Source organism: Castanea sativa, chromosome 5, assembly GCF_040712315.1.
Source record: "Castanea sativa cultivar Marrone di Chiusa Pesio chromosome 5, ASM4071231v1".
Taxonomy (NCBI): domain Eukaryota; kingdom Viridiplantae; phylum Streptophyta; class Magnoliopsida; order Fagales; family Fagaceae; genus Castanea; species Castanea sativa.
The window spans coordinates 41779176-41791718 of NC_134017.1; the positions used below are offsets into that span (position 1 = coordinate 41779176).

The 12543-nt window shown below is 35.2% G+C and overlaps 1 protein-coding gene across 1 annotated transcript; it reads left to right on the forward strand.

Annotated features, from left to right (window-relative positions):
* Positions 1–6241, forward strand: LOC142636410 (ribosome biogenesis protein WDR12 homolog). Its single transcript, XM_075810625.1, has 14 exons — positions 1–223; positions 1149–1437; positions 1526–1632; positions 2726–2761; positions 2932–3017; positions 3311–3369; positions 3579–3689; positions 3846–3971; positions 4413–4556; positions 5031–5139; positions 5232–5368; positions 5469–5504; positions 5594–5687; positions 5814–6241. The coding sequence occupies exons 2-13, from the start codon at positions 1171–1173 to the stop codon at positions 5684–5686; spliced, it is 1311 nt and encodes a 436-aa protein (XP_075666740.1). The 5' UTR covers positions 1–223; positions 1149–1170; the 3' UTR covers position 5687; positions 5814–6241.
* Positions 6242–12543: the final 6302 nt, after the last annotated feature.

The window sequence follows — 12543 nt, forward strand, 5'->3', positions numbered from 1 at the left end:
ATACACTCTCATCTCACGCCTCAACCTCATCTCAAGCTCTCTGCCTCTCTGCGCCTCGCTCTCACGCTCTCAAGCTCTCTGCCTCACTCAACTCTGAATATCCCTCCCTCACTCTCTCTGCCTCACTTTTACGGTCTCACCTCACGCACGATCTGCTTCTGGTTTTTTTTTTCCTTAGTCTCGGTCTCGCCCTCTCTGCATCAGTGGCTCCATCAATCATCAGGTATTGAACTTATTTTCCTTTTCCCTTTGCTTTTGATTTTTGATTACTTGATTCTGAATTTCTGAAATCTGGGGGGGTTTTTTTTTTCTTTGGTCTCGGTCTCGCCCTCTCGGTCCGTCCTCTGTGCTCTGTGCTCTGCTTCATCAGGTATTGTGTTATCAAATGAACCTTAAAACTTATTAGTTGTTTGTTTGAAATTTTTTTGCTATTTAAATCAAATGTAATGAACTTATTTATTTAGTTCTCTATTTAAACTTATTTTCTATTTGGATGTAATGAACTTATTTATTTAGTTCTTTGTTTAAAACTTATTTGCTATTTGAATGTAATGAACTTACTTGCTATTTGTCATTTGGATGTAAATGTAACGACTAATGAACTTATTTATTTGGTTTTGTTGAAAGTTCATTGTATTAAGGAGGATTGTTTTGTAATGTTATTATGTTAAATTTTATAAAAGATGTTATATATTATTACTATTGGTTGGTTAGTTTTAGTATATTAAAAAATTATTAATTATTTATATAATTTAAATAAATAATAATTAGATTATTTATAACCTCACCGGTTCGACGAGAAAACTGGTAATTAGTTCTTTTTTTGGTTCTTTCACCGTATCAGTTTTTAAAACCATGTGGATGGATATTGGGCTTGAAAGCCCAAAATTTTTTTTTGAACAAATTACGATTTACCTACTTAGTTGAAATTTAAGTTGTCTAGATTTGAAATTTGACACTTTATTCGTATGAGATTAGCTCAGTTAGATTTTTATACTTGAAGCCCACCCAAGTCCCTTTTTCTAGCAAAATGGTGCATTGCGTATGAGGCGCTGAGATTTCTCTTTGTCACAAATCCCCTCTTATTGATAAACCCTAGCAACTCTTTGACTCGAATCACACATACACACAAAATCCCCTTGTTTCAGATTAAAAAATTGACAGAGAGAGATGGATATTGATGGGGTTAACGAAGAAGAAAATTCAAGGCGAGTCCAAGTACGGTTCGTGACGAAGCTCAAACCACCTATGACAGTTCCTCCTTTGCCAATTGCGATCCCTAGTAACCTCACAAGATTGGGGCTTTCCACTCTTGTCAACAATCTCATCCAAAATGGAAATCCTGATTGGAATACTCAGCCCTTTGATTTTCTCATCGATGGCGAACTCGTCCGGATGTCCCTCGACAAGTTCCTTCTTGCCAAATCCATTTCTGCGGTAACTTCACTTTATTTATTCATTTATTTAATTTCCTTTCTTTTTAGAAACTAACAATTTGATTTTGATTTTTGGTTTATTATTACAGGAAAAGATATTGGAAATTGAATACATAAAGGCTGTGGCCCCAAGGAAAGAAGAAGAACCTTCATTGCATGATGATTGGGTTAGCTCGGTTGATGGTTCAGATCCCAGGTATGCATTAGTAGTAAAAATGGACATGTCAATTAAGGATATAATAGAGAAATATGACTTTTGATAGAAAAAAATAGTACATGTGGCTGACCTTGACTAGTTTGTTAGGATTGAAGCTTAGTTGTTAAAGTTGTTGTTCATGGGTACTCCATACATATTTCTTAGATTACGAGATGCTTATATAACGGAAATCACAAAACATACACCATGTTTATTAGGAAGGTAACTAAGAATATGGCTTAGGATAAAATAGAATGGTGGAAAAGAATACATGTGGCTGTTGATTTTGAAATTTTGGCACTAACGGCTTGGTTGTTATTGTTCATGGGTAGTCTGACAATCATTATTAGATAATGGAAAGTGCAAAACACATGAATATAGTGTAGAATGTATATAAGAATAATAAAGGTGGCATCCTTGTTGCAAATGTTGTGGAGCTTTGTTTTTAGATTCTCGTGGATTTAGTGGATGTGACTTATTCGAAAAGGTCATTGACCTCTTGTTTGGATGGAGAAATTGGGTTGGCAAGCATTCGTTGGATGTTTGGAACAGGGACCCCTTTGTATTTGAATTTGACATAGATATTATGGATGGAATGAAATTTTCATAGGTTTGAGGAAGCAGAAAGTGCATGGACTCAATTGATAGCAATGTTTCCTAGTTCTCTATTTGATTGGTCTTGCACATGAGGTTTCACTAATAGAAACTCAATTGCAGAGTTTATAGAGTCGTTGCCCCTCTGTATATAATACTTTTTCATTTTGACTCTTTAGAATTGTTTGTGTTCATTATACATGAAGTAGTCTCTTGTCAATAAATTTTTTCTCTACTTATTAAAAAAAATCCTTCTTGCAAATGTTAACCAGAATTGCTTTATTGCAATAATTTTATAGAGTAGAATCTTCATTTGTTCAATAACACATTGCATCAAGTCATGGTGCAGTAGTTATGACTTTATTACAAGATATATTGTCTTCATTTTATGTTAATATTCCATATAGCTCTTTTTTTTTAATTTTTAATTACAAATAAGAAGCAGAAAAAAAAACTTTAGTTTTGACTTCTGAATACTGCACTAATGTGCTGTTTGCAGGTTCATTGTGACTGGGTGCTATGACAGTTTAGCAAGGTAATTATCCAAATAAAATTTTGTTATTGTTTTTTGTAAGTAAAAGTTTTTTGTTATATTTTTTCCCTGAGGTAAAATTTCTTGCTTTTTATGGTTATTTAAAAGCTGATTAGTTTCCCCATTGTTATGAAGTTAAAATATGCAAAATATTGACTTTTATCTTCCTTAAGGATATGGAAAGCTGCTGGAGAGTGTACGCATATATTGGAAGGACATAGTGACGTTATTGCTTCTGTTGGTGTCATCAACCGAAAAGGTATAAGATACAGTGATTGATAATCTCTAAAGTGCTTCTTCCTTGCCAGAAATGTCAAAATTAACTGTTGCATCTGAACTTGGGACCTCTCTGGCCTGAATTTTGTTTAAAACTTAGTATGTTTGAAGCAATTTGGTAATAATATTATACTTTTTTTTTTCATGCTACTTGGTTTCTGAATTTATCATTTTCATCTACTCTTTCATCGCCAATATCTGCTTCTTTCCAATTGTCAAGGTTTTCAGTGGCTACTTCTTTGCACTATCAATTTTTAAGTTGTTTTGTATATACAGGTGTAGAAGGTATTACTGTGGCCACTGCTTCTAAAGATTGCACCCTGAGACTGTGGAAGGTAATTGGAAAAAGCCAATGTGCTTTAATTCAAATTGCATTTTCTCCTCTCATTATTTTGGGATGGGAGGGGAGGGTGAGGTCTTGGGTTCAAATCTCACTGGGTGTGTGTGTAACTTACCGATAAATAAATAAATAAATTTAAAGAAAAAAAAAACAACTGGAAGTTTGATGTCCTGACTAATTAATATTTTCCCTTTACTGTGAAAGTTTGATACAGAGGATTCTATAAATGATCCTATCAGAATCAGGGCATTCAAAATTTTGCGTGGACATACAAAATCCGTACAATGTGTTGCAGCACAGAATACTGGAGATATGGTGCGATCCATTTTCTTTTCTGGTTATATTTATTGATATTTCAATACTAACAAAAAAATATTGATATATATGTTGGCAAGATGAGGTTTAAAGTTAAGCTAATAATTTCCTCTTTTTTTCGTTATTGGGACCGGTGGGATGTTTCCATATGCTTAGGTTTGTTCAGGTTCTTGGGATAGCACGATCAAGTTATGGCAGACTAATGACTCACAAAGTGATGGTGATCTGGTGTCAATTAAGAAGAGAAAAGGGAATGATCAAGCTGATGAATCTCAATTGGAGGTATGGATTTTTCATGCTCATGCTCATGCTCATGCTCATGCTCATGCTCCCTTTGTGGTATTAAAATATGTTTGAATATCTGATTTAAAGCGTAAAATATTTGATGTGATTCTGTTCACAAAACAAATAATGACATGATGGGAAAGGTAATACTTAAATTTAGATGTTAGAAAGAGTCTGATGCTTCATTAAGGAGATGTCGCTTAATCATTGAAAGGCTAGTTTTTTCATTGATGCAGTTGTAAAGAAACTATTTCTTGTGGAAAACTGTAGAACATTCTTATATGTTGAACTCTGATTATAATTTCATTCATTATTTTGTTTGTTTGCCCTTTTGTTGTTCTTTTTAACAATCTTTTCATAAATAGGTTTTGAGTTTAAGATGTTACCCCCCAATTATATGTTTTGTGGAAAGTAATTTTTGTTATCATTATGTTTTAGGGGGAGGCTGTGTCTACACTTGTAGGCCATACACAATGCGTATCTTCTGTGGTATGGCCACAGCAGGAAACAATATATTCTGCATCATGGGATCATTCTATTAGATTATGGGATGCCGAGACAGGCAAAAATTCGTCGGACATAGTAAGTGCAAATATCCTTCAGTTGTCTCTGTCTATCTGTTTCTGTTTGTTTAATTGTTTTAGGCAATTTATCACAAAAGTTAAAAACAAAGTTGCTAGTTTATCTGTGGTGGGAATGAGAGGGCGTGTATTTGGTTATCAAAATTTCTTGAAGTGGGCTTATATTGAACATCATAAGTCCATGCTGATTGAAATCACTGACTATTGAGCAAAATGATAATCCAGAATACTATGCAAGATGATTCAATACTATTTTTTAAATTGCCTATTTTATGTTTCTCCAATTTGAATTCTTCCTTTATTTGTTCTTAAATTTATTTTCTGGAAAAAGCAAAGCATGTTGTCTCTTAGCATTAGATGCATGTCACAAGCTATAACAGCAACATGTTTATTTTCCTAGACTTACTTTCTGTTCAGAATTGGATTAGGCCACTCACTTCCAAGTTTAGTTTATAACTCTCTCCTCCATGGACAGTTCTGCACGAAAGTCCTCAACTGCCTTGATGTTGGAGGTGAAAGTTCTGCTCTCATTGCAGCTGGTGGTTCTGATCCCATTCTTAGGATATGGGATCCTCGTAAACCAGGTCTGTTAAACTACTGAAGTACCATTGGCTCTCACTCTTTCTCTCTCTAACACACGCATATTTGCATCTGACTTGAATTATAAATTTTGAAGGAACTTCTGCTCCGGTCTTTCAGTTCTCATCTCACACTTCTTGGATTTCGGCTTGCAAGTGGCATGACAAATCTTGGTTTCATTTAGTTTCTTCATCATATGATGGGAAAGTTATGTTATGGGATCTAAGAACTGCGGTATTAAATTCTCCCTGCTTCTAGTATTTATCTGTAATTCATGTGCACAGCCTATTTTTAGGAAAAATGTTTTACTGAACAACATTTTGTCATGTTGCAGTGGCCTCTAGCTGTCATTGAGTCACACAAGGACAAGGTATGAATTTAGCCTCTCTGTTTCATCTTTTCTTTAATGCAAAGATTCTAATGTTTTCGTTAATATGGTGATCTCTTTTGTTAATTCAGGTACTATGTGCTGACTGGTGGAAAGGTGACAGCGTAATTAGTGGTGGTGCTGACTCAAAGCTCTGCATTTCTTCTGGAATTTCTGTGCTGTGAGGTAAAAGCTGTTATACATACCGCGATAATTGAATTATGGACTTACAATTGTAAAAGCCATTCTTTTCCAAGCCTGTGTATTCTGATATTGTCTGCTCTCTCCACTCTTCACACCATCCTCTTCCAGTGTCAGTCTCATCTCAACTATAGCGATAATCTGATGTGGTCCAGTCGGCACAAAGTTCAGTACTTGCATTAAAAGGGAAAAAAAAATAGAAAAAAAGAGAGGAATTTAATCAATCACCAAGTGTATGAAGCACGTGGATAAACCGGAGAACATAGGGTTGCCCAGGGTTAAAGAGGCAAGGCTTTATATGTACCATATAAATTTAGACTGAATATTTTAACTTTATTATTTTGACTTTCCGTTAAGGTGGCAAAATATGATTTTTTAGACTTACCCACATTTTTGTTGTGACCACTGACCAGAGTGGTATGTAAGGTTTAGTACCGGAAAAATGAGTTTCAGTTGCCTTCGGGCAGTTTCATTTGCTACCTTCCTTTGGGTACTGCACTTTAGGTACCGCTGATTATGGATGCAAATTTTTGTTGTTGCCTTCGGGTTTACATCCAGTGCCTTTTAGGTGCAAATTGTCGAGACGTTCAAATTGACAGTACTCGAGGATTTACCAATGTTGGGCCTTAATTATTTTTGAACTATTTGTTTACGTTTGTTGCTTAAGCTGTTAGTATAACTAGAGTTTGGGAAGTTTTTCCTCCAATCAAATGGTTAACCTTGATGAATCAGAAGTTCACATGAAACTTAAAATAGAAAATAAAGTTATAAGATCATGGTAAATGGAAAGCTCAAAATTTACTTGGTTGACTGTTTCCTTGGAGCAACCGTCAACGAGAATAACTTTAAAGATAATTTTTGCTGCTTAAAAGGAGTACTACCTTGAACAAAAATAGATCACCTGTCTCCTCCCTCATTGAACAAAACTCTCCATTAAAATTATTATTATTATTATTATTATTTATGTAATATGGACATGAGAGTAAGTTTATACAAGTTACATTTTTTATCATCTTATTTTTTTTTCAATTAAATAAAAGAGTTTTCTATCCCTCTACTTTTTCATTCTTTTAACTAAACACGCTTGAGTAAAAACTAAAATCTTGTTTGATATCCATGTTTGTTTTTAGCTTTTTTGTTTTCAGAAGCCTGGTTTTAGTAATAGAAATAAAAATAGTTTCTTCTATTTTCAAAGTCAAAAGATTAATGTAAATATTTTGGTTTTTTTTTTGTCCCACCAAGATTTGAAGCCTGGACTTCACTTAAGTGCATAATTACACTTGTTTTCTCTGTGTTTTCAAGCTCCCTGGGAAACTGAAATAAAAACACACCTATTTGCTTGTTTTTAGTTTCCTTTGTAAATTTAAACGTGGAAACAGTTTTTTTTCCTATTTGTTTTCAATTACCAAACAAGTTTTCAAGTCTAGAAAATAGAAAACATTTTTTGAAAATAAAAAACTAAGAACAAAATAGTTACTAAATTGTGGGGGTCAAAAATACAAAGCTACAATAACTAGCTTTGTATTCAGATCAACACAACTAATTTCTTGAGAATGGGAGATGAAAATCCACAAGGGGAAGATCACAAAGATAATTGGCAACAAATATAACTGAATTAAGGCCTTATATGCATAGAAACCATATTCTTGAGGTACAAATAGAGGTTTTAAAAGATAAATACAAGTGAAGACTCTTCTCACATTCTCTCTTCTATTGTTACTTTGATTTTCTCACATTCTCTCTTCTATTGTTACTTTGATTTTTTCTGGTCCTGTTGCTCTCCTCCTTCTTTTATAGCCATCCTCCTCTTTTTCTAGCTGTCCTACTCTTAGTTGGATTTAGGAGGTTACTTGTCGCATCAACACATTTTTCTACTATTTCTTGATTATGAAGATAGACTTTTGTGGGTGTTTCCATTGTTCAAGCTAGTCATTTAACATTCAATGTGGCATGTGGTTGACATTAGGTGAGGAAAGCCTTTAATGTGGAGGTGACTGTTATATTGGGTCTTGCACTTTCTTCAACGTGTTATTTGGGAAAGTAGGTGAATAAAGGGTGTCTTCAGCTTAGAGAATGGCTGCTTCTCAGCTAGGCCATGTTTCCTCGAGAAGATGGGTTTCACAGATTACCTTTGTTGTGGGCCCAAATGGTCTCTTCTCAACGGGATGCCTCTTGATCCCTCATCGGTTGTTAGGCTGGGCCTATTCCGTGGATGGGGTTTCTTGGGACTTCCTTTTCAGGCTAAGGTCTTCGAGGCAGATTTAGGTCCACTCCCCATACACAATCATACCCTAAATCTTTTTTATCCTCTCACTATTTTATATCACACACACACTTTTCCATCCCAACCAAGCAAAGCCTAAAGTGTTGGTCCATTATGATGGGCGGACAATTTTCTCCATTACAATTAAAGGATTTAATGTTTGAAAAAAAAATCAAAATTTCAATGACTATTTATGTAATTGATAAGGTTTTGCTGCATACATGGTTATATGGTAGCAAAAGGAAAGCAATATGTGTCCAAAGGTCATGTGCAATACACATATTATTAGCTAGAACCTTAGATACTTGTCCATTTCTTTTGGCTGTCACATAAACCATCACAGTAACAAAGTTTTACACTTTCCTAGTTTGATAAGAAATTAAGTATCCGTTTGTTTCAGTTTTCTCAACCCAAAAGGCCCGTTTTGAAACTACAAATACAAAAAGCCCGTTTGGTTAGGTATAAAAAGCAACTTTTTGGAAAAAGTTGCATTTTGGATTTGTGAAGAGAACGTGCATTTGCAGAATGGAGCTTTGAGGTACATTTTGGAAAAGTCCGTGTGCGTTGATTTATATATCCGTTGGATTCTATGGGCAATTACCAAATTACCCTTCAATAAATCAAAATATGTTCTCAGTTCTCACGATAGATTCCTCATTCCTTTCATCTCATCTCTTTGCTCTGCCTTGAAGATTTTTGGGGTTACGAAGAGAGAGAGGTATTGAAGATTTTTGGTGAAATTAAAAAAGAAATTACCTTAGGTGAATCTTCCTGATCTGAACCATCCTGTTTGTGGGTGGTTGAATTTAGAGGAGAAAAAAAAAGAATAAAGAAGATCAAGGTGAAGAAGTGCGTGGGTGTTATAGAGGAAGTGCTAAGATAAAATGGAGAAAGTAAAAAAAAAAAAAGAAAGAGGAAGAGCTGGGTGTTACAGACGAAGTGTTGAAAAAAAAAAAAAGGAAGAGCTCTGTAGAACGTTTTGGAGATTGAAGGAAGTGGCAGGAAAAAAAGAGGGAAGAAAGAAAAAAAAAGAAAAGAAAATACTAAGGGTATGTTTGTGGAGGAGATATAAAGAGGGAAAAAAAAGGAAAAAAGAAGGAAATATGGTATGTGGAGGAGAAAAAAAAGGAAAAAAAGAAGAAGGAAATACTATCACAATAAATCTTAAGTGATAGGTTATTATTAACTAATATTGGTGAGAAAAAAATAATTTTTTTAGAAAGAGAAAAAAATAATGTTAATAGTACATTTGAATTAAAATCAATATAAATTATCACAATATTTTCACAATAAATCTTAAGTGGTACGTTTTTTTTTTGAGAGAGTTTTAACCTATGGCTTCCGCTCTTGATGATAGCTCTTCATCATTAGATCAAGACACCAATCAGTTTTTGGTGTAAGCGGGAATTAAACCCCAAATTTCTTATATAACTATTAGAGACTTTATCAGTTGAGCTAACTGGAACCCACTAAGTGGTAGGTCATTATTAGCTAATATTAGTGAGAAAAAAATAATTTCTTTAGAAAGAGAAAAAATCTATTGTAATAGTACGTTCAAATTAAAATCAATATCAATTATTACAATATTTTCACAATACTTTCACAATAAATCTTAAGTAGTAGGTTATTATTAGTTAATATTGGTGAGAAAAAAATAATTTTTTTAGAAAGAAAAATTGATTTAAGTATTATGAAGTAGTTGATTTTTTTTTTTTTTTTTTTGTTGAGAAATGGGTAAGTCAATATTATTGAGCAAAATCAATCTGAAATACATCATCCAAATCAGGTGGTAGCTCTTCTAACCACACGTCAAGTTCAACCGCTAGAACTGCTCTTTTTGCCAGGAAGTGGGCTAGTTTATTGCCCCTCCTCCTAACATGATTAAAAAAAAAAACTTGCATACTTTGACTAGCACATTTAATATCTTGGATAATATGGCCTATGTGGGACCTATTTCTGTTGGGGTTGTTCAAAGCCGAGATAACCTTCAGAAAGTCTCCTTCCATTTCAGCTTGGAAAATACAAATTTTCTAGGCAAAAGTAAGTGCTCTTCTCGCAGCCAAGGCTTCCAACATGTCAACTGATTTTGGGAGAGGAATTTTCTGGCTAAGGGCAGTGATGATCCTCCCCTCTGCATCTTGTATAGCTACACCTAAACCTGCCCATCCCAGATTCTCAAAAACGGATCCATCGAAGTTTATTTTGAATAAACCAGGTGGCGGTGGTTTCCACTTCATCTCTGCTCTTGGGATAATAGATTGTGAGCGTTGAATATTTGCATCCCGAAATTCCAGCAGAAGGTCCTGAGCCCTCTTGACAGTCTCGCCTACGTCCCATACTTCTTGTCTCTCCCTGACCTTATTTCTTCTAACCCAAATACACCATGCGACCATAGAAAATAGGGCAACAGTACTTGGAGTAGATTCTGAAAGCACAAAGGAGGCCAGATCGCTAAACTTGGCGAAATTCCTTGATCTTGGGTAGTTGAAAATTGGGTCCGAGAACCAAATGCATTTGACATGATCGCACATCCAAAGGCAATGAATAACATCCTCGAGGTGTTCTTCACATAAACTACAAACATTATCCGAGATTACATGACGGAATCGAAGATTACACCGGGTAGGTAGAGACTCGCTTGAGGCCCGCCAAATGAAGTGTCTTGCTTTATTTGGAACCTGCAATTTCCAAATACCATTCCATAGCTGCTTCAAACCATCAGAGTTTGAGGTGCCAGGTTGTGAATAATGGGACTCCGAGGCTAGTAACCTGTATGCACTCCTAACAATGTAATTACCATTTGGGGTCAGAGGCCACATAAGCAGGTCCTCTAAGGTGTGAACGCTGACAGGGATGCTCTTAATACACTCCGCCTCTGATTGAAAGAAGTTCCTGTCTATGAGCTCTTCATTCCAACACTTTGTACCTGGCAAGAAAAGGTCCTTCACTACAGTTAGGGATGGATCTCGATGAGGCGATAAAATTTTACCACCCCCTGCGTCATCAAGCCACCTGTGCTCCCAAATATTAATTGACCCATCTCCTATTCTCCACCTAGCACCCTTACGTATTACATTCCGAGCCCGCAGAATACTCTTCCAAGCGAAAGAGCTGCGGGGGTGATCTTAACATCAAAAATACTTCCATTCGGAAAGAATTTTGATTTAAAGACTTTGTAGAGCAGGGTATCTTTCTCATGGTACAACCTCCAAACCTACTTCCCTAGAAGAGCATCATTAAATTGCCGAAGATCACGAAAGCCCATACCCCTAAGAGATTTAGGGGAGCATAAGGTGGACCATTTTACCTAATGCATCTTCCTTGTGTTATCTTGGTTTCCCCACCAAAATTTGTGTATCATTGCCTCGATATCTTTGATTAACCTAATTGGGAGATGGAACACACTTATTGAGTAGGTAGGAATAGATTGTATCACGGCCTTAATCATGATTTCCTTCCCCGCTTGTGAGAGTAATCTTTCCTTCCACCCTTGCATTTTGGACCAAATTCTCTCCTTGATTTGGCTGAAACATGCTTTTTCTGCTTTTGTCTTATTTTCTAAAAACCGAAGCATAATATTTATTGTTGTAACACTTCTATTGAGTCACATCAACCTAGTATACGGGTCTCTTTTGGTTCACTTCAGTCCATGTCCATTCGATCTACTTTGGTGATGCTTTGAGACGAGAGATTTATGTATAAAGAGGAGTTGTTTTATTAGCAATTATGTTACATTATTATTAATTTTTTTTTTTTTTGTTAAGAGTTTCAACTTAGCATTTTTGTGCTCTATTGATCTAGATTCAGCATCAATTTTCCTGTTTGAGACATTATTCACACCAAAAAAAAAAAAAAACCCCTAAATCGAAATTAATTTTCCTTTTGGAATTTACTTTCCTAGGAAAGTTATAGAGAGAGAAAGAGAGAGCAGAGGACACTAATTAGTTTAAGGATTTAAGAAGTCATTTTCATAACACAGGGTTGTGTTTGATAATGACCCTGTAGGGGATCTCTCTATTATTATTATTTTTAAGATGAATTTTATAAGTGCTGTTGAATAATTGGTTTAAGGCCCCCTATTATTAAAAAAAAAATTTCAAAATTTGTGGGACACTAATTAGTTTAAGGATTTAAGAAGTCATTTTCATAGCACAAGGTTGTGTTTGATAATGACCCCGTAGGAGATCTCTTTATATTTGACCAAAAGCAATCAATATGTTATCTGTTATAAGTCTATTTGCTATAAAGGCACTCTGAGCTTCTGACACAATAGAATTTAGAATGGGCTTAAGTCTATTAGCGATAACCTTACTAGGAATTTTATAAAGTACGTTACATAAACTTATTGGCCTAAACTCAGAAACATTCTCAGGATTGCTAACTTTAGGGATCAAGGTGATGAAAGTATGATTTATGGATTTAAGGAGTGTACCAGAGTTTAAACAAGAGAGAACAGCTTCTGAAACTTCTGTCCCAATGTCCTGCCAAAAGGTTTGGTAAAAGAGCGGGGGCATCCCATCCGGACTCGGAGCCTTAGATGGTGCCATTTGTCTAATAGCAATTTCAACCTCGTCCATA

Coding starts and splice junctions, on each gene's coding strand:
- LOC142636410 (XM_075810625.1), top strand. CDS start 1,171: ATGGATATTGATGGGGTTAACGAAGAAGAAAATTCAAGGCGAGTCCAA. Junction 3,370..3,578: donor GCACCCTGAGACTGTGGAAG/GTAATTGGAAAA, acceptor TTACTGTGAAAG/TTTGATACAGAGGATTCTAT. Junction 5,369..5,468: donor TATGGGATCTAAGAACTGCG/GTATTAAATTCT, acceptor GTCATGTTGCAG/TGGCCTCTAGCTGTCATTGA.